This window comes from Gavialis gangeticus, unplaced genomic scaffold (genome assembly GCF_001723915.1).
Source record: "Gavialis gangeticus isolate Ggan-Ray unplaced genomic scaffold, GavGan_comp1, whole genome shotgun sequence".
Classification (NCBI taxonomy): domain Eukaryota; kingdom Metazoa; phylum Chordata; order Crocodylia; family Gavialidae; genus Gavialis; species Gavialis gangeticus.
This window is the reverse complement of record NW_017729025.1, coordinates 55,744,690-55,767,432: the sequence shown is the minus strand read 5'-3', so window position 1 is coordinate 55,767,432 and position 22,743 is coordinate 55,744,690. Positions and strand designations below refer to the sequence as shown.

Genomic DNA, 22,743 nt, shown 5'->3' with positions numbered 1-22,743 from the left:
ACTGAGGGGGGATCTTGTGGCTGCCTACAACCTTATCAGGGGCCATCAGCAGGGACTCGGGGAAAGTCTGTTCACCAGGGCCCCCCTTGGAGTCACCAGGAACAATGGCCACAAGCTGAGGGAGGATAGGTTTAGGTTAGATATTAGGAAGAACTACTTCACTGTAAGGGTGGCCAGAGCCTGGAATAGGCTTCCCAGAGAGGTGGTGGTCTCACCTTCCCTGGAAATCTTCAACAGGAGACTGGATAGGCACCTGGCTGGGGTCTTATGACCCCTGCCGCCCCCAGTGCTCCTTCCTGCCCATGGCAGGGGGTTGGACTAGATGATCTGTCTAGGTCCCTTCCGACTCATTGATTCTATGATTCCCCCCACCATGCACCTTCCCCTGTACAGACTTACCTGTAGGGAGATGCTCTCTACGCTGTCCAGCTGCATTCCTGTAAATTGGTTATCGGATCAGTATTGGCTGATATGGCTGGTTAATAATTGGCCAAGAAAATCTTTATCGGTGCACCCCTAAAGTATAGATATTATGGTGTTCTACTATTTACTGTCGTGGAAAAATATGAAAATCATTTGTGGACTTGTCATAATTTCAGCTTGGAGGAAGTATTTGCCACTGGGTTATGAAATCTAGAATAATTTAATAATAGTACAGAATAGTAGGGAGTTACCGTACCACATATAATGAAAATAAGTGTCTTGGGCATTCAGAATAAACTCTCCAGCATCACTCAGTCCAGAAGATTTCAAAGTATGCCACAGTATTTGTGCAGTATTTGGCATAGTGATGCTTGAGCCATGTTTTTGATCTTTTGTCCTCTGTTGCAATAGAGATGATGATGACAGCGAAGCACATACCACTTTTGTAATAGGCAAAAATACATCTCTAAAGAGTGCTTCCTCTGCCAAATTTTGGTGCTTGGCCGCTTTCTTCAATGCCAAAATCTGGCATGGTAAGCCTGGCTGTTACTGTAATACTTTCAATTTTTTTTGCATGTTGTAGGAACAGCAGCAGTATTGGTACCAGCAACACCTACTTAGCTTGCAGCAGAGAGCAAAAGCCCATGCACAGGGGCAGCAGCAACTGAGGAGCACAGGAACAGTGAAGGATGCTCCTGAGCAGAAAGTAAAGCAAGAGGAAGGGAAATCAAATGCTACTAATCAGCAGTCTGAAGCTCCTTCTCTTAATGAGCCTGCAACACCAGCTCCCAAAGAAGAGGATCCTCCTCTCTCAGCTGCAGAATCAAAGGTGTGTGAAACAGATGCCATTCCATGTGTTATGTTATTTTATAAAAAAAAATTCTTAGTTTCTCATCTGTGTCTGGTAATAATTACATGGCAAAAAGGCCCCACATGAAAACAACTCTAGTAAGGTTGTAAAGTCAAGCACTCAGAAGTCTGTCCCATTCTCATCCCTGGATTCCTAGCTTCTTGCAGATCTCCCTTCCCCACAAGCTCCTCATTCCATCATAATTCCCCACTACCCCCTGTCAGCTTCCTTTCTTTTCTCATATTCCTCCCTGGCGCTCATTCTTACTCTTCTGACCAGTCAGTCCTAGTTTTCATGCTACCCTCTAGTCCTGTGCTCCTTGCCCAGTGCTCCCCCCAAATGCCCCAGGTCTAGCTTAACCTTTCTATGTATTAATCAGACGGTTTCTTGTATCTCTGAATGATTTTTGGCACAGGGGAGACCAGGATCTCTGCTCTTAGTTCTGGAGCCTGGCCTTATCCCAGCCCAGCGAAAACATGTCCAGGAAAGTCAGACTTCATTCCTGTGACCCTGTGTGGACGTGTCAGTCTGTCCCCTTTGCTCTAAGAAAGCTCCACTGGTTCCCTGGCAATATAGAGTACTCACTCTGGTGCTGCACGCGTCCAACCCGCCTGCCACGACTTTGATGATTCTCTGGTTCAGTGTATAGTCAGATGCGTGCCAGTCCAAAAATGAGACATCAAGTTGCGCAGGGTCCGTCGCCGTTGAGGGCTCCTCCACCCCTACACCCTCACCCGGGCCTCCGTATCTGTCCGCGGCTGGCGTGGCCACTTCAGTGATCCAGCTCTCCCTCCGAGGGGTGTCACCTCAACAAAATAGCAAAAATTAAACACAAATATCGCTCCCGCCCAGGGCTGTGGACTTCGGACTCCTGTGTTCGCTTTTAACAGGGTCCGTCTTCTCCGCTCTACAATCCAATCTTCCTTCCCTTCGTAGGGCCCTCTGTCTGTCTGGGTCCCCTTTCCTTCCGGGGTCGCCCATTGTCTCAGCCTTAGAGCAGGGCTATCCCGTCTGCCTGCCCCGCCCACTGGGGTATCCTGCCGCTTGGCCCTCTCTGCCGGTGCCAGATGCTCCCAGCTCTCTTGCTGCCCTCTTAGTTTCTGGAGCTACCGCCCCAAATCGCCCCGTCCCTCGGGGTCTTACCACTGCCCCAAAATGTGCGGGTGCAGCGCGCGCCGCCGTGCATCCGCTGCCCCATGCTCCTGCCGGCAGCCGTCTCCTGAGCCAGCTCTTCTGGTTCTGCTTCCTCCTCCCGGGTTCCAGCGTCTGCTATAAGCCGCCCAGGCCGGCCTCAGCTGAATCTGGTAAGGGAGTGCCCCGCCCTCCAGGGCCGTGGGCAATCTGTTATTGCGAGTGCTCCCGCCCCACGCGCCTCGGGCCCCGTCGGCTCGTCCGCTCCTGCACACTTCCTGCCCCTCAAGACGCAGTTAGGCGTTCTTCCAACCTGTTCTCCCCTTTTCCCCTTATTCTCACTAGCTTCCTGTCCTTCCTCTTCACACCTGGACAAGAAGTCCGCCACTAAGTTCGCTCTCCCTGGCTTGTATGTTACACTAAAGTGGAAGGGCTGGAGAGCCAGTGCCCAACGCATAATTCGTGCATTATCCGTTTTTGCTGTGTGTAGCCATCATAATGGTGCGTGATCCGTGATCAATTTAAATTCGCGCCCCAAGAGATAATACTGGAAATATCCCACCCCCCACCGAATAGCCAGGCGTTCTCTTTCTATGGTGGAGTACCTCTTTTCCTGGTCGTTCAGTTTTCGGCTGGCATATGCAATGGGTTGTTCCACGCCGTCTCTCTCTTGTGATAACACCGGCCCAAGGGCGTTCACCAAGGCATTCGTCTGTAAGGTGAACGGGATTGCAAAGTTGGGAGTGTGCAACATTACCTCCTGGCACAAGGCTCTTTTCAGCTCAGAAAATGATCTCCGCCGTTCCTCATTCCGTTGGAATCCTCCCGCTCTGCGACTTTTAGTCGTTTCTACCAAGGGCCTGGCAATTTCTGCGAACTTGGGAATGAAACGTCTGTGATAGCTGGTTAGCCCTAGGAAAGCTCGCATGTGCTTCTTGGTTACGGGAGCCTTATAGTTTCTAATAGCCGCTACTTTGTCTGCTAGCGGTCATACTCGGCCTTGTCCCACCAGGAACCCCAGGTATTTAGTCTCTTGTTGTCCCAGGGCGCACTTTTTAGGGTTGGCTGTCAGACCTATTTGTCTGAGCTCCTGAAGCACGGCTCTGAGAGCCTGCAAATGTAGTGCCGACGTCTCAGTGTAAACAGCAGTGTCATCAATGTAGGCTGCCGCATACCCTTGGTGGGGGGCGAGAGCCCAATTCATTAATCTTTGAAAGGTGGCCGCCGCCCCATTGAGCCCAAAGGGCATTCTTTTGAACTCGAATAGTCCCCGGAGCATGCCAAACGCCATCTTAATTTGATCCTCCCTTCGTAGTGGGATCTGCCAGTAGCCCTTGGATAGGTCGAGTGTTGAGATAAGCTTTGCCTGGCCGATGCGCTCTACCAGCTCATTCAAGTGAGGCATGGGGAACGCATCGAATTGGGTCAATGCATTCAGCTTTCTAAAATCCACGCAGAGTCTTAGGCTCCCATCGGGCTTCTCCACGGGTACTATGGGGCTACGCCAAGGGCTGTGAGAGGGCGTTATGATCCCCTGTTCTAGCATTCTCTCTATCTCTTTTTTTCCCGGTGGGCCTTTATGGAATGGAATACGACGCCACTTTTCTCGGGCTATCTGCCCTTCCTTTGTAATAATTTTATGTTCAATGCCCTTGGCCTTCCCTGGGTGTTCCTAAAAGATATCTTGGAACTCCTGCACTAACTCCGTTAGCTGCTGGCACTGGTGGGTTCCTAATTGTTCCCCCAGCAGCACCATTCCCTTCTCCCAATCATTATCCCAGTCGCTCTCTGCCTGCCCCTCTACCTCTTCTGTCCCTACATCTGGCGAGATCAGGAGCCCCTCAGGCGCATGACATTCCTTTAGTAAGTTAATATGATCTATTTGTCGCTCGTGTCTGGCCCCGGGGCGTACTACCTCATAGTCAGCTGGACTAACCCTCCTTACTACTGAGAATGGCCCCTGCCAACATGTCAGAAACTTACTGGGGGAGTCCGGTAACAATACTAGGACTTTCTGCCCTACTTTCAACTCTCGGGTCTGGGCCTTCTTATCATAATTTTCCTTCTGTCTTACTTGTGCTTGTCCTAAGTTAGCCTGTGCAATCCTCTGGGCTACCCGTAAACAGGTCCTCAGGTCCCGGACATACTCAGCTGGCCTCTCCCCAGGCATAGGGTTCGTCTCCCATCCCTCCCGCCTGATGTCCAACAAGCTGCGCGGGCGATGCCCGAACGTTAGTTCAAATGGCGAATAGCCCAGGGAGGCTTGTGGTGCATCCCTTACTGCAAATAAGAGGGGTGGAATCATCAGACTCCATTTCCGGGGCTCCGCCTGTGCACACCGCCTCAACATTCCTTTTAATGTTCCATTAAACCTCTCGACTAGTCCATTAGTTTGTGGGTGATATACCACTGTCCTCAGATGCCGAATCTGGAGTACTTTACATAATGCCCCTAATACTGAGGAAATAAAATTGGACCCTTGGTCCGTCACAATCTCACGTGGAATTCCAAACTTGGAGACACAGTTCATCAGCTCCTCCGCTATTTTACTGGCGGTTACTGCCCTCAGCAGAATAGCCTCCGGGAACTGGGTGGCATAGTCAATCAGTACCAGGATGAATTGTTGGCCCACTACCCCGGGGCTTGGCAGGGCATCAGTGTCCAAAGCTATCTGGGGAAATGGTTCCCGTATCACGGGCATCGGTTGCAGTGGTGCATTTGGAGGTTTGTGCGTGCTTACTCTCTGACATATCTCACAAGTGCGGCAGTATCCTTCCACGTCCTCATAAATGTGGGGCCAAAAACACCACCGGGTCAACTGGGCCTCCGTTTTATCCTTCCCTAAATGCCCCCCAAGGGGATGCTTATGGGCCAGCCACAGAAGCTGTTCCCGGAAGTCATGTGGGATAATCAATTGGGTTACCTCCTCCCCTTCTAACCTTCCTTGTTTCACTCTATACAGCAACCCGTTTTTTACCTCTATTCTAGGAACACCTTTTCCGCGTACGGGGTTGCTTACCTGCGTTCTGTCTCTTGGCACTTCCACCTCCCAAAAGGGTCGGAGCTCCAGGTCCGCCTCTTGTGCCTCCTGGAACTGCTCGGTCTGGGCCCATTTCCCCTGTCCGCAGGTCGTCTGGTATTCTGGATTCGGTGCCCAGTAGCTCCTCTCTTTTGATCCTAGGCCTCTGTTGCCCTGCTATGATGTCGAATATTTCGGGCCAATCTCTGCCCAGGATCATTGGGTACAAGATTTCTTCTTCCAACCCTACAGGGATTCTTCTCTGGACCCCCTTCACCCGTACCATTAGCCACCGCCGTTTGACATAGCTTTTTTGTTTGTGCAGGCACACCATGCAGACTCCTGCACCCTGCGGTGCATCTTCCCACCGGATGAGTGAGGGCCGTACTAACGATTGGGCACAGCCCGTGTCCACCGCTGCTTGAATGGGGACCCCTTCAACCCACGCCTGTACTTCAGGTAACGGTTGGATTTTCTCCCCGCTGTGACTTCCTATTCCACAGTCCATTGATTCCACCTCTGGCAGGGTTCCCAGTCTCGGGCGGTTATCCTGTGGCTCCCTGTCCTTAGACGTGCCGGCTCGTATCTCCTGGGGGCAACCCCGGGCAAAATGCCCTCTTTTCCCACATGCAAAACAGATAGGGTCCAGGGAAATCCCCTTTCTGCTACCTTTATTTTCTATGCCCCGCTTCACGGGGGTATCAGTCCCTTTTGTCCCTTTATTTCTACGTCGATCTCCTTGGGCCGTGTCGTATTGTTCTGCCCACTGTAGCGCCTCATGAGAGGAGGCCGGACAATTGCATCTTACCCAATTCCTGGTATCGTCTTCTAAGTTATTAATGAATTGCTCCATGAGGATCTGATCAAAAATCTGTTCCTTAGAATTTGTTTCGAGTTTTAACCATTTGTTCAGCAGATCTACTAAGGCCTGCCACAACACCCTTGGGGTTTTCATTTCACTTGCTTTCCTTTCCCTAAAGGCTTGCTGGTACCTCTCTGGGGTAATGTCCAGCCGGCGCAGTATTTCCCCCGTCACCTTATCGTAATCTACCGCGTCCCCTCTAGTCATGGCTCTGTACGCAGCCTGAGCCTGCCCGATCAATAGTGTACCTAACTGCCCCGCCCATTTAGCCTTCTCCACTGCAGCCGCTATAGTGGCTCTCTCAAAGATCTCTAGGAAGGCCTCTGGGTCGTCCTCCGGGGTCATCTTTGGCATTTGCCATTCCGTATATCCCTTTTGCGTCCATACCTGCTGCTGGACCAGATGCTCCTGCAAGGTGGTTTGGCGCATATTCTTCTGTTGTTGTTGTTGTTGTTGTAATACCTGTACCATCAAAGTCATTAGTTGGTGCAAAGGTTCTGTTCCAGCCACGTCTGCCTGGTGCTCCATTATTCCTCTACACTATGCTAGGAAGGCCGCTGCCGAGATTTCCCGGCCAATGCACCAAATGTGGATGTGTCAATCTGTCCCCTTTGCTCTAAGAAAGCTCCGCTGGTTCCCTGGCAATATAGAGTACTCACTCCAGCGCCACACGCGTCCAACCCACCTGCCATGACTTTGATGATTCTCCGGTTCAGTGTATAGTCCGACGCGTGCCGGTCCAAAAATGAGACATTGAGTTGCGCAGGTCCGTCACTGTTGAGGGCTCCTCCACCCCTACACCCTCGCCTGGGCCTCCGTATCTGTCCGTGGCAGGCGTGGCCGCTTTAGTGATCCACCTCTCCCTCCGAGGGGTGTCACCTCAACAAAAATAGCAAAAATTAAACACAAATATCGCTCCCGCCCAGGGCTGTGGACTTCGGACTCCTGTGTTCGCTTTTAACAGGGTCCGTCTTCTCCGCTCTACAATCCAATCTTCCTTCCCTTCGTAGGGCCCTCTGTCTGTCTGGGTCCCCTTTCCTTCCGGGGTCGCCCGTTGTCTCAGCCTTAGAGCAGGGCTATCCCGTCTGCCTGCCCCGCCCACTGGGGTATCCTGCCGCTTGGCCCTCTCTGCCGGTGCCAGATGCTCCCAGCTCTCTTGCTGCCCTCTTAGTTTCTGGAGCTACCGCCCCAAATCGCCCCGTCCCTCGGGGTCTTACCACTGCCCCAAAATGTGCGGGTGCAGCGCGCGCCGCCGTGCATCCGCTGCCCCATGCTCCTGCCGGCAGCCGTCTCCTGAGCCAGCTCTTCTGGTTCTGCTTCCTCCTCCCGGGTTCCAGCGTCTGCTATAAGCTGCCCGGGCCGGCCCCACCTGAATCTGGTAAGGGAGTACCCTGCCCTCCAGGGCCGTGGGCAATCTGTTACCGCGAGTGCTCCCGCCCCACGTGCCTCGGGCCCCGTCTGCTCATCCGCTCCTGCACACCCTGGAATAGGATTTTCTGCATTAGAGTATCCTCATTTGCTCTCATGGAGATCGTGTCCTATCCAGTCATACGTAGGAGCTGTGAGGGAATGGTATATGTGCAGTTACTCTACTACAGAGCCGTCCAACTTGTGGTCTGCAGACCAGATGTGGCCTGTGGAGGGTTAGCTCATGGCCCCTGGCCTCCCAGCCTGGGCATCGTTTGTTCTTCTGTTACTGCGTTGGGGGTCTTTGAGCTCTCCCTCTCTTCATCAGCCTCCATTTCTTGTCCCTGTCCCTGGGGGTGGGGCAGGGCTGCGTGGCCTGTGGGGCCCAAGGAGCCTGCAGTGGTAGGGAGCTCCTTGGGCAGTCAGGACCCTGCATGGCTCCTGTGGGAAAGCACCTGTGCTGTAGATGGAAGGAGTCTGTGATGCCCAGTGTGTACCTTGGGGGGTGTGCTGCTCACTTAGTATGTGGTCCCTGGCCTCCCAGAAGTTAAACAGCTCTGTTCTAAGGAATAACATATGCAAATTGGTCTGTGCTAGGAGTAAAGGTCTGAGCATGTTAAGTAAGAATGGAATCCTAGGAGATTGTTGCCGTTAAGCCTTACTATGAACGTGTGTGAACTGTCATTTTTCAAAGACTTCTAACTTAGCTAACTTTGAGCAGTTCTCAAGGAATACAAAAGACACTCATTTGATACAGAGGCTACTTGCCTAATAAATTTCAAGTCTTCAGAGCACAGGGGGTACTAGAGCTTTTAAAAAATGGATAAAAGAAGTTTTCCAGAAGATTTTTCTTGGGGCAGACACCCAGTACTGAAAATATAATGCTTACATTTTGGCAAAGTTAAAAGCAGCTAAAATCAGGGTCTTAAATTGAAAAGGTTGGAAAACCTTAATAATAGTCCCTCCTATATTGCCTGGCTTTTACTCAGCATCTTTCATTCACAGGTCTCAAGCATTTTGCAGAAGTGTCCAGTATCTCCCATTTTATATTTGAGGAGATGACTTTCCAAGATCCTCCAATAGCCCAGGGGCTTGGAATTTGAGTCCAAGTCTTGCTTATATACTAAACTGTACCGTCTATCAGTGCTTTTTTAATTTGGCAGGACCAGCCTGTTTGCCCATATTCTTCTGTGCTGGCAGGTTTGGGAACTTAGAGAAATCTTTTTTCAGAGACAAACTATTGGTCACAGTTTTGTCAGGAGTGATGGTATTAGCACCTTTTTCCTTTGAAGTCACAAGACTAGCCCAAGCTAATATCCCAGATTCAATCTAAAGTAGCCAACCTGAAAACTGTGAAAGAGTGCAAGTTTCTGAGCTTCATACCCCAGGCCTGATCACATCTGAATTTTGGGACAGGTTGGAGTTTGATTTACTTCATAATTCCTTCTTCTAATTGGTATATATGTTATGTTCCAGTTGTGTGCTGGAAAGGAGAATGGTAATCTTGTTTTCCACTCTAAACCTTTGGAGATAATACTAAAGAATGGAGTGAAATCCTTTCTGCCAACATGCTTAATGACTTTTAAAATGGGCAAATTCTCACAAACTTGTTTTTTCTCTTGAAGTATCCATTTGAATGAAGACAACAGACACCTCCTGGCAGTGCCATGCAAGGGCAGAACACTGAAATGCAGGGTCACAGAATTATGAACTGACCTGAAACTTCTGTGAATTGGGCCTGTGACCCATTGTTTATCTGTTGTGCTTGAATGAGCTTTCCCTTATACTATTTAGTTATCTCCTTAGCTGAATATTGAACCTCCTGAAGACTCTGAGGAAGACTTGAGGTTGCAGCAGTTGCAGGTGGCAGCAGCACAGTGGCAGCAGCATCCACACCATCGAGTTGGCTTTCAGTATCAGAGAATAATGCAGAAGCATGCACAGCTGCAACAGATCCTACAGCAGTATCAACAGATCATACAGCAGCCTCCCCACCTACAGGTCAGTCTGTGAGGACATTGTACTGGGTATATTTGCTTTGTTAATGATGTTAAGTAGTGGGTGCCAACCTTTCTGGCAGGCAGGCCACAAATTAAGCCCTCACCTTCCCCAAATGGCACTCTGAAATGCATCTGTGGATGCATGACAAGGTACGGTTGGCCTTCCTAACTGCCTCCCCACACTGCCGACCCATGTTCATCTTGGAGTCAGTGATGATTCCAAGATCCTTTTCTGCCTCTGTGCTGACAAGAGGGGAGTTCCCCAACCTGTAGGTATGGTGCCGGTTGTTCCTCCCCAGGTGCATCACCTTACACTTGTCTGTGTTGAAACCCATCCTATTCTCATCCGCCCACCCTTGTAACCTGTCTAGGTCCGATTGTAGCCTGCTTCTTCCTTCTAGTGTGCCCACGTCCCCCCACATCTTAGTGTCATCAGCAAATTTGAACAGGGTGCTTTTTACCCCCTCGTCCAAATCACTGATGAAGATGTTGAACAGTGCGGGCCCAAGGACTGAGCCCTGCGGAACCCCACTGCCCACGTCCTTCCAGGTTGAGAAGGACCCATCCACTACCACCCTCTGGGTGTGGCCCTCCAGCCAGTTGGCGACCCATTTGACTGTGTGGGTGTCTACGCCACAGCCCCCCAGTTTCTTAATGAGAACGGGGTGAGAGACAGTGTCAAAAGCCTTCCGGAAGTCCAGGAAGACTATGTCCACTGCTACCCCTGCATCTAATGATCTGGTGATCTGATCGTAAAAATAGGTCCCTTCTTGAAAATAGGGACCACAACTGGCCCTTTTCCAGTCTTCTGAGACCTGTCCCGAGTGCCACGAGTGCTCAAACAGTTGCACCAGTGGTTTCACTATGACACCAGCCAATTTCTTTAGTACCGTTGGGTGAAGATCATCAGTGCCTGCAGACTTAAATATGTCCAACCCCTCCAAGTGCTCCTTCACTGGGTCAGTGCTAACTGTAGGCGGATTGGTATTTCTCTCACACCAGACTAAAGTCTTACTGGGAAGTATGTTTGTATCTGTGTCCAGGAACACAGATGCAAAGAAGTCATTGAAAAGCTCTGCTTTATCCATCCTGTCTGTTACAAGCTGCCCTAGACTATTCTGTAGAGGTCCTATGTTACCCCATGCCGCCTTCTTGCTCCCTATGTACTTAAAGAACAGGTTTTTGTTACTCTTAATCTTTGTTGCAAACTTGAGTTCAGTATCTGCTTTGGCCTTCCTCACTGCTTCCCTGCAAACACGAGCCAAGCAGGTGTACTCTTCCTTGGTGGCCACCCCCTGCTTCCACAGCCTGTAAGCCTCTCTTACCTGTGAAGGCTCTCCTGGATTTCCCTGTTTAGCCAAGAAGGTTTTTTGGCTCTTTTGCCCCTCTTTGTGTGAACTGGGATGGTGCTCCTCTGTGCTTGCAAGATCAGTCCCTTGAGGAACACCAACCCTTCTTGGACTCCCAACTCACAGATGTGATTACCCCTTAGTCTCACTCTAACTAATCTCCTGAGCTTGTTGAAGTTGGCCTTCTGGAAGTTTAGCACTCCTGCCTTGTCTTTCCCACTTTTCACCGGATAGTGAATCCTATCAACTGGTGGTCACTGTCCCCTAGGTGACCTTGTACCTGTAGATCCCCCACCAAGTCCTCCCCTGTGGCCAGCACCAAGTCAAGTATGGCATTTCCCCTAATGGGACTGCATACCTCCTGTGTTAGGTGCATGTCCTGTATGCAGGTTAGGAACCTACGGGAACGGGCAGACCTGGCTGACTGCTCCTCCCAGCAGATGTCTGGGTAATTTAGGTCACCCATGACCACTAGGTCCTTTGAGTGTACTGCCTTTGAGAGCTGTTTTGAGAATTCTAGGTCTAACTCCTCATTCTGGTGTGGGTGTCTATAGTAGACCCCCACTATCAAGTCCCTTTCACCCCTTATAATCTGACCCATAGAACTTCAGTTTGTCCTTCTTCTGTCCCCATCTTTATTACAGAAGATGTATAATGTTCCCTGATGTATAGAGCAATGCCCCCCCTTTATCCTCCAATCTATACTGCCAGTATAGCCTGTAGCCCTTAATGCCCACTTCCAAGTTGTGGGAAAGGTCCCACCAGGTTTCTGTTAGTCCAATCAGGTCGAGATCTTTGTCTGCAAGCAGGAGTGCAAATTTCTCCTGCTTGTTACCAATACTTCTAGCATTAGTATAGAGACACCTAAGCCCCCCAGTAGGTGTCCTTAGTACTCCCCTATCCTGTTTCTTAGTGACCCCCTTAGTACTTATCTGATCAGTTCAGCATGCGGTTCGTGGCCTGTCTTCCCCGGTCTCATCCTAGCTTCGTCATCCCCGTCCCCCAGTGAAGCTAGTTTAAAGCTCTACATAGGAGGTCTGCCAACTTGTAAGAGAACAGACTCTTACATTTTGGAGCGAGATGTAGACTGTCACGACCCAGCAAGGTCCTATTCTGGAAGTACGGATCATGGTCTAGAAAGCTGAACCCTGCATGGTGGCACCAACTCCAGAGCCATGAGTTGACCTCCCCAGTGCAGTTGCTGTGGTGCTGGCTGCGACCACTGACTGGGAGGACTGATGAGAGGACTACTTGTGCCCCTGAACCTCTAAGCCTGTCTACTAGAGCCATGTAGTCAGCCATGACCCGTCCCAGACTACTCCGGGCCGCATCATTTGTTCCCACATGTTAAAAATGATAATGCAAGAATGTCAAAAATAAAAACGTGTAGATAAAATGCAACTAATTGTGATAGTCTACCTCAGGATTTGTATTATCAATATAAAGTAGTAGGAAGACAGAAAATAATCAACATCTCTAAAAATGGGTACCTGGGCTTGACGGAGAGCAGTTGCATGACAAAGGCGATTGTTGTGGGGTTGTGGGACCTGTACGTTTCCAACTTCTTTGTGGCATGGGTCCTTTTTTATTCTTATTTAAAAAGTAAATTAGGTATAATTTAAAAGTATAATTGAGGTATAAAATGGTGATTCTCTGCCAAAGGTCTAAGGCAGTGATTCTCAACCAAGATATTGCAGCCCTCTGGGATGCCTTGAGATCCTTTCAAGGCGTGTTGCACAATGTTAGCACTGTTAGGTATGCAAACATGATTGACACAAAATACCCAGAGATTGCAAATAGGAATCCGTAATATTAAAAATGTTCTGACCTGTTATGGTCTTTCTGAGTTCTTTGCAATAGAAGAATAACTCTATTATTTTTCTGTAGTCAAAAGACAAGTGAAAACTAAGGTCTGGCATTTTCCAAGGGGTGACTTGAGTCAAAAAAGGTTGAGAATCACTGGCTTAAGGGTTGTACGTTTTCATAGTGGGAGATGGTCCCTGTATGCAAAAGCTTGCAGTCTAAATGTGTTAGTTCGACTAGACAAGGAGTAATGGGAGAAACATGTGCTGAGTGCTTATGGAGAGATCAAGGTGTCCCAGCAGGTTAGTAACAGAATCAGGAATAGAATTCAGGTCTCTTGAGGCCCACTTCAGAGCCCTGCTCATTGGAAAACACCGTGTCTATTATGAGTGGGTTTAAAAAAAAAAAAAAAATAGCAGTTATAGTCATGAGTCCTGAATCCTGAGTGGGATTCCTGGACACTACCACAGCACAAATAATTCACTAGTTATCAAAAGTTTAAGAAAAGATTGTTCTTTATTTGTAAGGTAATCAAATTAGACTCAGAAAACTACTGCAGTTTATACAGTTCCTAAGTATGCAGAAAATGTCTGCTTTAATGTGAGCTGCTATCTACCCAGAGAAATAAATTGACAAGCTGATGAAACAGGACCATGCATTACATATATTTTAGTGATTGATTAATTTGGAATTTAGAAAGAGAAAATAATCACAACCAGAGCTCTAAATAGTTACATTGATTGCAGGAGTAACTTTTTTATTAAGTATGCTTTCCTTCCCCCTCATCCCCTAGGCGGTTGGGCTTTTTGTATGAGAGGTGATGTCATCTTCCAGCAATTAAACTTGTAAGTTGGAGACAGCAGAATGTCACAAATATATTTTAGATGCCAAAGGTTATGTTTGCTTTTGTTTTTGCTTAGCTCGGCTCTCGAGCTTTTTCCCCGAGTCAGAAATTATGATGTAGGGTAATATTAAAAAACATAGCCCCAGCAGGATCTTAAATTGTATTCTGCAGTAATTTCCATTTTTTTGTTATAGACAATGTCAGTGGATATGCAGCTGCAACATTATGAGACACAGCAGAAACAGTTCCAGCAACTGCATAAAGAATGGGAGCGTGAATTCCAGCAATGGCAGGATCAGCTCCAGACCTATCCTCACAAAGATCAGCTTCAGGAATATGAGAAACAATGGCAAACATGGCAGGGACAGATGAAAGCTACTCAATCCCATTTGCAGGAGAAAGTAAATTCACTTCAGAACATGAAGAATCAGTACCCTGCAAGTGTTACAATGCCACCTCCATTTGTTTCATACCCTCAAACAAGCATTCCTGTTATGCCTCCAACTTTGCCTCCCACAACACCTCCACAGGTTCCTCCACCCCTGTCTTCTGGTTCTCAAATGCCAAATTCATCCATTCCCCCAACATCTAGTTCTCAGAGCACCCAGTCCACTGAGACACCAAGGCCAGCTCTACTTCCCACTCCTGTTTCATTTGCACCTAAAGTATCTGGCTTAGCTGCAGCTTCACCGTATCATTCTCAGATAACTTCATCTATTGCCTCTTCGGACCAAGGAAACACTCAAGTTCACATGGCTAAACAGTCTGGGCCATTTGCCTCAGTTTCATCTGAGCAAGGATCTGGGGAATTGAAAACCTCCACAGTAACTTCAACACTTACACCCACCACCTCCATCACTACCTTCACTCAAGATAAACCTCTGAGATCAGGTGGATTGCTTCCAGACCCTCCAAGAGGACCGTACTTTGAAGGACCAAGAGGTCCTAGGTAAGCCTCCTCTACACATTCCATTCTATACACGTTATTCTTCACACATCACTTGAGCACTTGGTTGCCTCTCAGTAATGTATTAATGATAGAAGGTCTGTCCCATGCTTCATTCTTGTTCTCTCCTAAGTGTAGAGGGACTTGTGTGCAGTGTTGTGTGCTTTGTTTGTTTGTTTGTTTGTTTGAGAGAAGTGCCCTGTGTTCTGTTTTTACCTTACTGCAAGAAAGGTCAGAGAAGCATGCTTTGCACTTGGGCATTACCTAGGACAGATTGCGTTTTCTAGTGAGATTGTCAGGTATGCTGCTCTTTTCTCATTCTCAAGCACATACCATCCCTTTTACAATTCCAGCTGTTGCTTCCATGGAAGAGGTGCATTAAAATATTTAATGTATTCTTAATTTCTTCTAATGCAGCTAAAACAGAGTTTGGCAACATTTTCCAGCCACTTCTCCCTATCACCTGTCCATGGCATGGCATGGGTAAAGCTGTGCAGCTGCTGAGCTGTAGAATGGCACAGTTGAAACCTCCTGTACCACCATCAAAGTCCTCGTACCACAGACTGGATCCACTGCCTCTGTGCATTGGTTCTGGCCTGTGGACCATAAGTTGCTGACCCCTGAGCTAGACACCAAGAGAAAAGCCTGCATGGGATGATGAAATATCTCTTTGTAAACCCTCTGCAAGTACTATGCTGATTGTGATCCTTGGGTCACAGTCTGGGAACAGCTGCTCTAGAAATATTTAAAGGTCATATACAAGCAAAATTAGAGTACATGCACTTGATAATATTATAATGTATACACTGTGAAAGAAGTTCAGGCAGGTTTCCAACTACAGTTACTGCCTTGGAGCCAGTAAGTTGCATGGTAGTAAAATCAGGAAAAAAAAATCAGTTTGGATCCTAAACTGCAGCTACTTTTACTGTTGAAGAAACTGAAAACTGGAGCCACAGCTTGAGACTTTGTCTTTAACTTGGTTTAGTGTGAAATAATTCTAGCTGCTTTCTAGGCTGTTCCATGCAGTGCTATTTTCAAAGCAGAATTCCAATATGACCACAGGTAGATCCAGAGGGGGCATAATGGTGTGGTTGTACCCCTTTTGGCTGTGCCATGTGTGAGTTCTTGGCATGGGGTCTGGCAAGAGCCTGTGCTTTTGCTCTGGTCTAGAACCCAGGGGATGAGTACTGCCATCATAGCTATTCCCTCCTTTCCCTTGCTGCTGAATTGGGGGCATGGGGAGAGGAAGGATGAAGAGCAGCAGCATTCAGGCTCTGGGCCATATGAAAAGCAGGGGCCCTGGCCAGACCCTGGCTTGATTAGGTGGTGAACTACAGCTTGCTCCCCACCCAGAGCTCCAACAGGAGCCCACACTGACTGGGCAGCAAACTAAGAGCTCACTGTACATACCCAGCACAGTTAAAGTTGTGTGTGTTGTGGGGGTGTACACCCATTACCTTGTTCCTGGATTTGCCAGTATCACTACTGAAGTTAAGTTTCCTAGAATAATAGTACTTAGTAAAAATGCATGCCTTTTTGTGCATGTGTTTGGTGTTACATAACTCTAACATGGCTTTAAAAAGATATAAAAGCATAAACAGAGGGATATAATAATATTTCTGATATTGAATCAGGGGAGAGAGGAACTGTAATGTGCCTATTGTCACATAGAGAGCTAGAAATAGAACCTTGATCATCTAGGTGTCAGTCTAGTACAGGGATTTAGACATAAGTTTTCTTAATATATTTGGTTTCCAGACTGATATATTTTCCTGTGGTGACTAGTCTCCATGGCTGAGTGTTATACCTGCCACTTGTTCTTAAATGACATTGCTGAAATGGTTAAAATGCCGCTACTCTCACATTGTCAGGGCAGAATTTTCCTTGAAGTCTAAATGAATAGTGCCACCTGATTATGTGAAACAGTAAAGAATGTAACTGCGTGTGGGGGTATAGCATGAGGGCATTACAATGATTATTTTGTAGCTTTGTATCTGGCATTGCTTGCTGGAGATTTCAGATTCTGCAAATTGTTTGAATCAGTCAGTTATGCACTGTACAGTTGAAGAGTATTGATTTGTGTTTCTGTTACGGTTCAATGAGAGTTGTTCATAAGGAACCCTTCTTCTTTATGAAAGTGACTTCATAACTTGGAAGTGTCATCTAGAGATTTCTTACCTGATTGGTTCTTTTTAATAAAATGCCTCTTGTTTTCCTGTAGGTTTGATGGACCTCGAGGAAGAGGTTTTGAGAGATTTGAAGGGCCAAGACAAAGAGGGCCTCGTTTTGAAGGCCAGCACTTGGAAGGTCCAAAACCAAGATACGAAAATCAAAAATCAGATGGACAGTCTTCAAGCAAATGGGGGACTATCCCACGTGGCCCAGCATCACAGTTTTATACTACCCCAACTACATCACAGATGCACAGTACCCGACCAAGTGGGCCCCAGTGCAGGGGTCCCAGGCCTTCTTTTGGACAACAGCAGCTACAAGCAGAGTCCCGGACTGAAAACAAAGAACCTTTTACTGATGCTGCTGGAAAACAACAGATGGCAAATAGAACTCAGTCTACTCCAATTCCCATTGATACAGATGCAAAGAACTCTGGTCCAGTCCAGCCAAATGAGGACTTGAAAAAAATGCAACAGGAACCACCCAAATCCGAAGTAAAAGAAGTCATTTCAGAGCCTAAAAAGTGGACTTGGAGTTCTCAGGATCCAGCACAGCGAGTAGAAGAGTCCAAACCAACCACTCAGCCTCCATCCACACAAAGCCAAAAACCAGCATCTGTTCCCAGTAGTTCTACAATTTTGCAGTCTGCTGTTCCATCAAGAACAGGAGAAACAACAATAGTGACTCCATCCCCTGTACCAGGAGATAAAGACTTGAATTGTGCAGATAATAAATTGCCTGTTTCAGATAGCACCCTGGGGCAAGATCTGCCTGGACCAGAAAACAGAGTAAAAGGCCCAGTTATGTCAGAAAGTAATAGAGGCACCGGACCAGTAAGCAGGGGCAGGGGCCAGGGCAGAATGGATGATGGCCGGGGCAGAGGTCAAGGCAGAATGGAGGAAGGCCGCGGCAGGGGGATGGGCAGAATGGAGGAAGGCCGCGGCAGGGGGATGGGCAGAATGGAGGAGGGCCACGGCAGGGGGATGGGCAGAATGGAGGAGGGCCACGGCAGGGGGATGGGCAGAATGGAGGAAGGCCACGGCAGGGGGATGGACAGAATGGAGGAAGGCCACGGCAGGGGATATGGCAGAATGGACGATGGTCGTGGCAGGGGGATGGGCAGAATGGACGATGGTCGTGGCAGGGGATACAGCAGAATGGACGATGGCTGTGGCAGGGGGATGGGCAGAATGGACGATGGTCATGGCGGGGGGATGGGCAGAATGGATGATAGCTGTGGCAGGGGGATGGGCAGAATGGACGATGGCCAGGGTAGAATGGACTATGGCCATGGCAGGGGATTGGGCAGAATGGACAATGTCCGTGGCAGAGGACAAGCAAACAGAGGCATGGGACAGGCAACCATCCGTGGCAGAGGCATGGCCATGGCAGCAGACAGCTGGGATAAGTTGTCGGATAGGTATGCAGGCAGCCAGGAGGGGTTGTCAGACGAGCGTTCAGACAGCCGGGAGAGATTGCCAGATGGGCACTCGGGCAGCAGAGAGAGGGGATTCATAGGGAGGTCAGACAGCCAAGAGAGGGTGTTGTCTAGCCGAGATAGAGAGCTAGCTGGTCGACCAGGCAACAAGGATAGGGGGCAAGCAGCTAGCCGAGAGCAAGGTCCTGTCAGACAGGCAGGTAGCCATGAGCGGGAGCTAGTCAGGCGAGCAGATAGCCGTGAGCGGGGCCCTTTCAGACGGGAAGGAAGCCGGGATGGAGGGCCCATGAGATGGGCAGGAGGTCGGGATGGGGAACCTATGAGGAGGGCAGGAAGCGGAGATGGGGGACCTGTCAGGCAGACAGCTAGCCGGGAACGAGGCCTAGTTAGGCGGGCAGGTAGCTGGGAGAGGGAACCAGGCAGGTCTGAAATGGGTGGTATGGATAAACGCCTGGGTGACAGCTCTGAGAAATTTCCCCCATACCATCGAGAGGAGCCTCTCAGGGGTCCATGGAGCCATGAAGAAGAGAGAATGCAAGAAGAACTACCATTGGATAGTAGAGATGCTCCTCTAGACTGTGAACTAGTAGATGATTGGGAAAGAGATCGATATTGGAGAGAGCATGACACAAATTTTCGGGATGATTCCTTGGACCCCTATGATAGAGATGACAGGTTCTCACTCCATCATTCAATGCCTCCGCTATCACCTCTTCCTCCACTCCCTCCTTTGTCTTCTGATTTTGACAGACGAGACCCTTGGTGGGATGATTGGGAAAGGCCAAGAGAGAGAGAGATGGATAGAGACCTGGACAGGATTGGAAGATCCATGGATAGTTATGATCGTGAGTTAGATAGAGAATGGGACGGAGATTATTTGATGCCTCCAGATGACAGAGAGATACCAAGTCGTGATCTGGATATTCCCCCTCTCCCACCCATGCAGTCCTTTCCACCTTTGGACAGATACCATGAGGACCGGTGGAGGGAGGAGAGGGACAGAGATTTATATGACAGGGACCGTCGAGACAGGGGGGAGTTGAGAATCCGAGAATACCCAGAGAGAGTTGACAGATGGAGGGAGAAGCGAAACTACCTTCCTGAAAGGACTGATTGGGAGAGAGAACGATTGTCGGAGAGGTGGTATGCTGATGAAGAAGAAAGAATGCAACCTTTGGAGGATCAGCTAGATTTACCCATTCCACCATCACGTTCCTCAGACATGTTGGAAGCAGATTCAACTATGGACCCTGACCAATCACTAGGGGGAGTAATGGTCCTTAGTCAAAGACAACATGAAATAATCCTGAAGGCTGCTCAGGAGCTGAAGATGCTTCGGTGAGTTGACTAATTTTGTAATTTTTGGAGAGTGAAACTGCTAATGTGTACAAACTAGTCAATGAAATTGAATTTAAAGCATTCCTGTAAGGTAATATGATTTGCTGTATCAAAACTGACAGTTGATGCATCTATTTTGGCCATTATCTGATGCTTCAAGGAAGACTACTGTCCCTTGACTGTTTGAATTTTTAAGCTATGAGGTGTCTTCCGACCCTACTAACTATGAAAATATGAAACCCTTCAAGTGGTACAGTACTGCTTGGAGGACAATAATATCCTTCCTGATCCTTCATGTGATACATTTAGTATGGTTTACACCTGGATGTATATAGATATTCTTGGCTATATATGATGTATGCATGTGGAAGACAGGCAACCCCCGCTTAGCGTTCTTAATTAGTTCCAGAAAAACCAGGCGCTAAGCAAAACTGTGCTAAGCAAAACCCATTTACCCATAAAAGTGAAAGTAAATAGAGATTAATTGGTTATTGCCTGCCCTGCTGCCACCTCTCCCCACTTCCCTGCCTGCTTGCTGGCACTCCAGCCCCATGTACCAGCCCGGACTTGTGCTTCTGTTGCCCCGCTCTGGACACCAGCCCCCACTGGCCCTGGCCTCAGGCACTGGTGCAAACCCTGGGCTAATTGCCTCTGTTGTTGCCGCTTTCTCCCCCCGCACTGGCACCATGTACCAGGCTGGGCCCATGCTTCTGCCGTCCTGCCCTAGGCCCTCATGCCTGCCTGCCCGCCCACTCACTTACCTTCCACTTGCTGCCACCACCGCTTCTCCCTGCCTGCAGAAACTCGGATTCCACTGAGCACTGTAATCAAAATGCCTGAGTGCTCAGCTGAATCGGATATTAATTCTAAATGTGCGCTATAGCGAAACAGCAGTAACTGAAACCACGTTAAGTGGGGGTTGCCTGTAATGTGTTCAATCTTGGATGCCATAGTTCAAGACAAATATTGATTTATTGGAATCTGGTAGGCAGCAAGAAGAATGTTGAGGTATTTTGATAACATGACACATAAGAAAAGATTTAAAAAATTGGGTTACTTAGTCTAGAATAAAGGAAGACTGGGGAGAGACGTAACTGTTGTCAAATATGGAAAGTATTATTATATGGACAACTGTTGTGATCAGGTAGGTGTTTTTCATGACAGTTAAATGTAGGCCAAGAAGAGGCAGCAAAGATGATTTAGGTTTCTCTGTTGCTGGTTGTTTTTGAAAATAAGCTAGATCAGAGGTGCACAATTATATGGGCTAGAGGGCCACTTGGAGTTTTGGTGAGCTGTCAAGGGCTGGGTCAGCACTGCCTCCCTGCTTGCAACAGCTCATCAAAACTCCCTTAGAGGCTTTGTCCCAAACTCTGCCAGGCAGATGGGGTGGGGCTGTGGGTGGGTGGGCAGGAGGTGGCAACCGGGAGCAGGATGGGTGCGGGGACCAGAGCCGGGGCTGGGATTGGGTTCATGGGCTGGTGACAGTATGGGCCCGGGGCAGAGCTCTGATCCTCTCCCCACACGTCCCTAGGACAGGCACGGGTTCTGAGGACAGAGACACGTGGGGAGTGTATCACAGCCCTGGCCCCATGCTGTCACTACTCAGTGATCCCAAGAGTCTCCATGGAGACCAGCCCAGGACTCAGGCAGGGCATGTGGCCAGGTGAATGGGATGAGGCTGTGGGCATGTAGAGAGTGGCATCTAGGATTGGGATAGATGGGTGAGGCTGGGGCTAGGATTGGGAGCACAGGGCTGGGATGTGGGGCAGAGCCATCATCTGCTTCCTGCATGTCCTTGCCTGTGGAACCAGCGCCCACTTCAGGGACATGAGGGCACTGGATCGTGGCACTTACCTGAGTCCCAGCTCTACCCTGTCACTGCCCCACAATCCTGATCCCAGCTCCACCTGTCTGCTCCCAGACACTGCTTCCCATCCACCTGTGGCCCCATCCCATCCACCTGACCACATTCCCCTGCCTACACAGGCCCCAGGCTGATGTCCATGGAGACCACACCCACCCACTCCTTCCAGCGCCTCTAGCAGTGGGTGCAGGATGGATGGGCTGAGGGCCTGGGCAGCAGAGCCAGGTCTAGTGGTGACTGTAAAGACAGGCAGTGACAGGTGGAAGGAGCTGCCACTGCAGGGGCTGCTGGGAAGTGAGTCTGGCTGCTGTGCTGCCCCAGCCCCGCTATGTGCCTGGGGGTAGTGGATCCAGCTGCATGCACCACAGCCTGGGCTTCCCCCCCACGCCGGGGCTGACGAACCCATACAGGCTGAACAAAACTCCTTGGTGGACCAAATCTGGACCTCAGGCCATATTTTGCCCAAACCTGGAGTAAGCAGACATCTTTCAGGGATAGTCTAGGCATGAGAATCCTGCCTTAGAGCTGGAGGATGCACTAGATAAGCCACTGAGGTCATTTCCAGCTCTAGATCTCTTGCAACATGGAGATTTCAAGGATACCAGTAACTTAATTACCCTTCTTTAGTCTTCAATATATTTTAATAGAACCTTCTTATAATGACAACACTGCAAATACCTAAGATGTTGGCAGGATCAGGATTATGAAGATGAGGGCAAGAAATGTAACTCAACATTGGGAGGAAAGCAGTGAAGGAGTTTGAAGGAGAATGACATGGATGAACAGTAAATGAAGATTAATTACTGAGTTTTCAATACACTAGAAGGAACTAGTAAGGAAATTGGGAAGGTTAGAGGAAATGGTTGGATAAAGTAGCCTGTGCTTTTTTTTTCCTCACCTTGACAAGAGGACTAAGGAGAGAGTCATATTTTTGAGTTAACAAACAGAAAATGCCATCAGGAATTTATGGATGTGTGCGGAGGAAAGAGGGAATGGGAAATCATTCAGAAGCTGTGAGCCTTGCAGAAGGCTGTAGAACTTGGTAAATAATGGTGTAGAAGGAAGAAGCTGTTTGGAGGAGTAACAATGAAAGTATTTTGTCATATTCATTTTGTACTGACAGCAGACATCATGAGCACTCATTGGCATTTGGATATACATGAATGTACAAGTGACAAAGCAGTCCACCCCAAAATTTAGATTTTTCAAATGTGGTTATTTTTCAGATGTGGTTATTAGGCTACATACATCTTTTTTTTTTTTTTTTTTACTTGGAGCTAATAGGCTTACTTCCTAG

General features: G+C 48.6%; 1 protein-coding gene across 2 annotated transcripts in view; it reads left to right on the top strand.

Annotated features, from left to right (window-relative positions):
* YLPM1 (YLP motif containing 1) overlaps window positions 1–22,743 on the top strand; it is an 85,090-nt gene that overhangs the window by 6,286 nt on the left and 56,061 nt on the right. For both annotated transcript variants that reach the window (XM_019518798.1, XM_019518799.1), the window contains exons 2-5: window positions 1,007–1,252; window positions 9,499–9,693; window positions 13,883–14,637; window positions 16,856–19,582. In XM_019518798.1, the coding sequence (XP_019374343.1) occupies window positions 1,007–1,252; window positions 9,499–9,693; window positions 13,883–14,637; window positions 16,856–19,582 (3,923 nt within the window). The remainder of the gene's footprint in view (window positions 1–1,006; window positions 1,253–9,498; window positions 9,694–13,882; window positions 14,638–16,855; window positions 19,583–22,743) is intronic.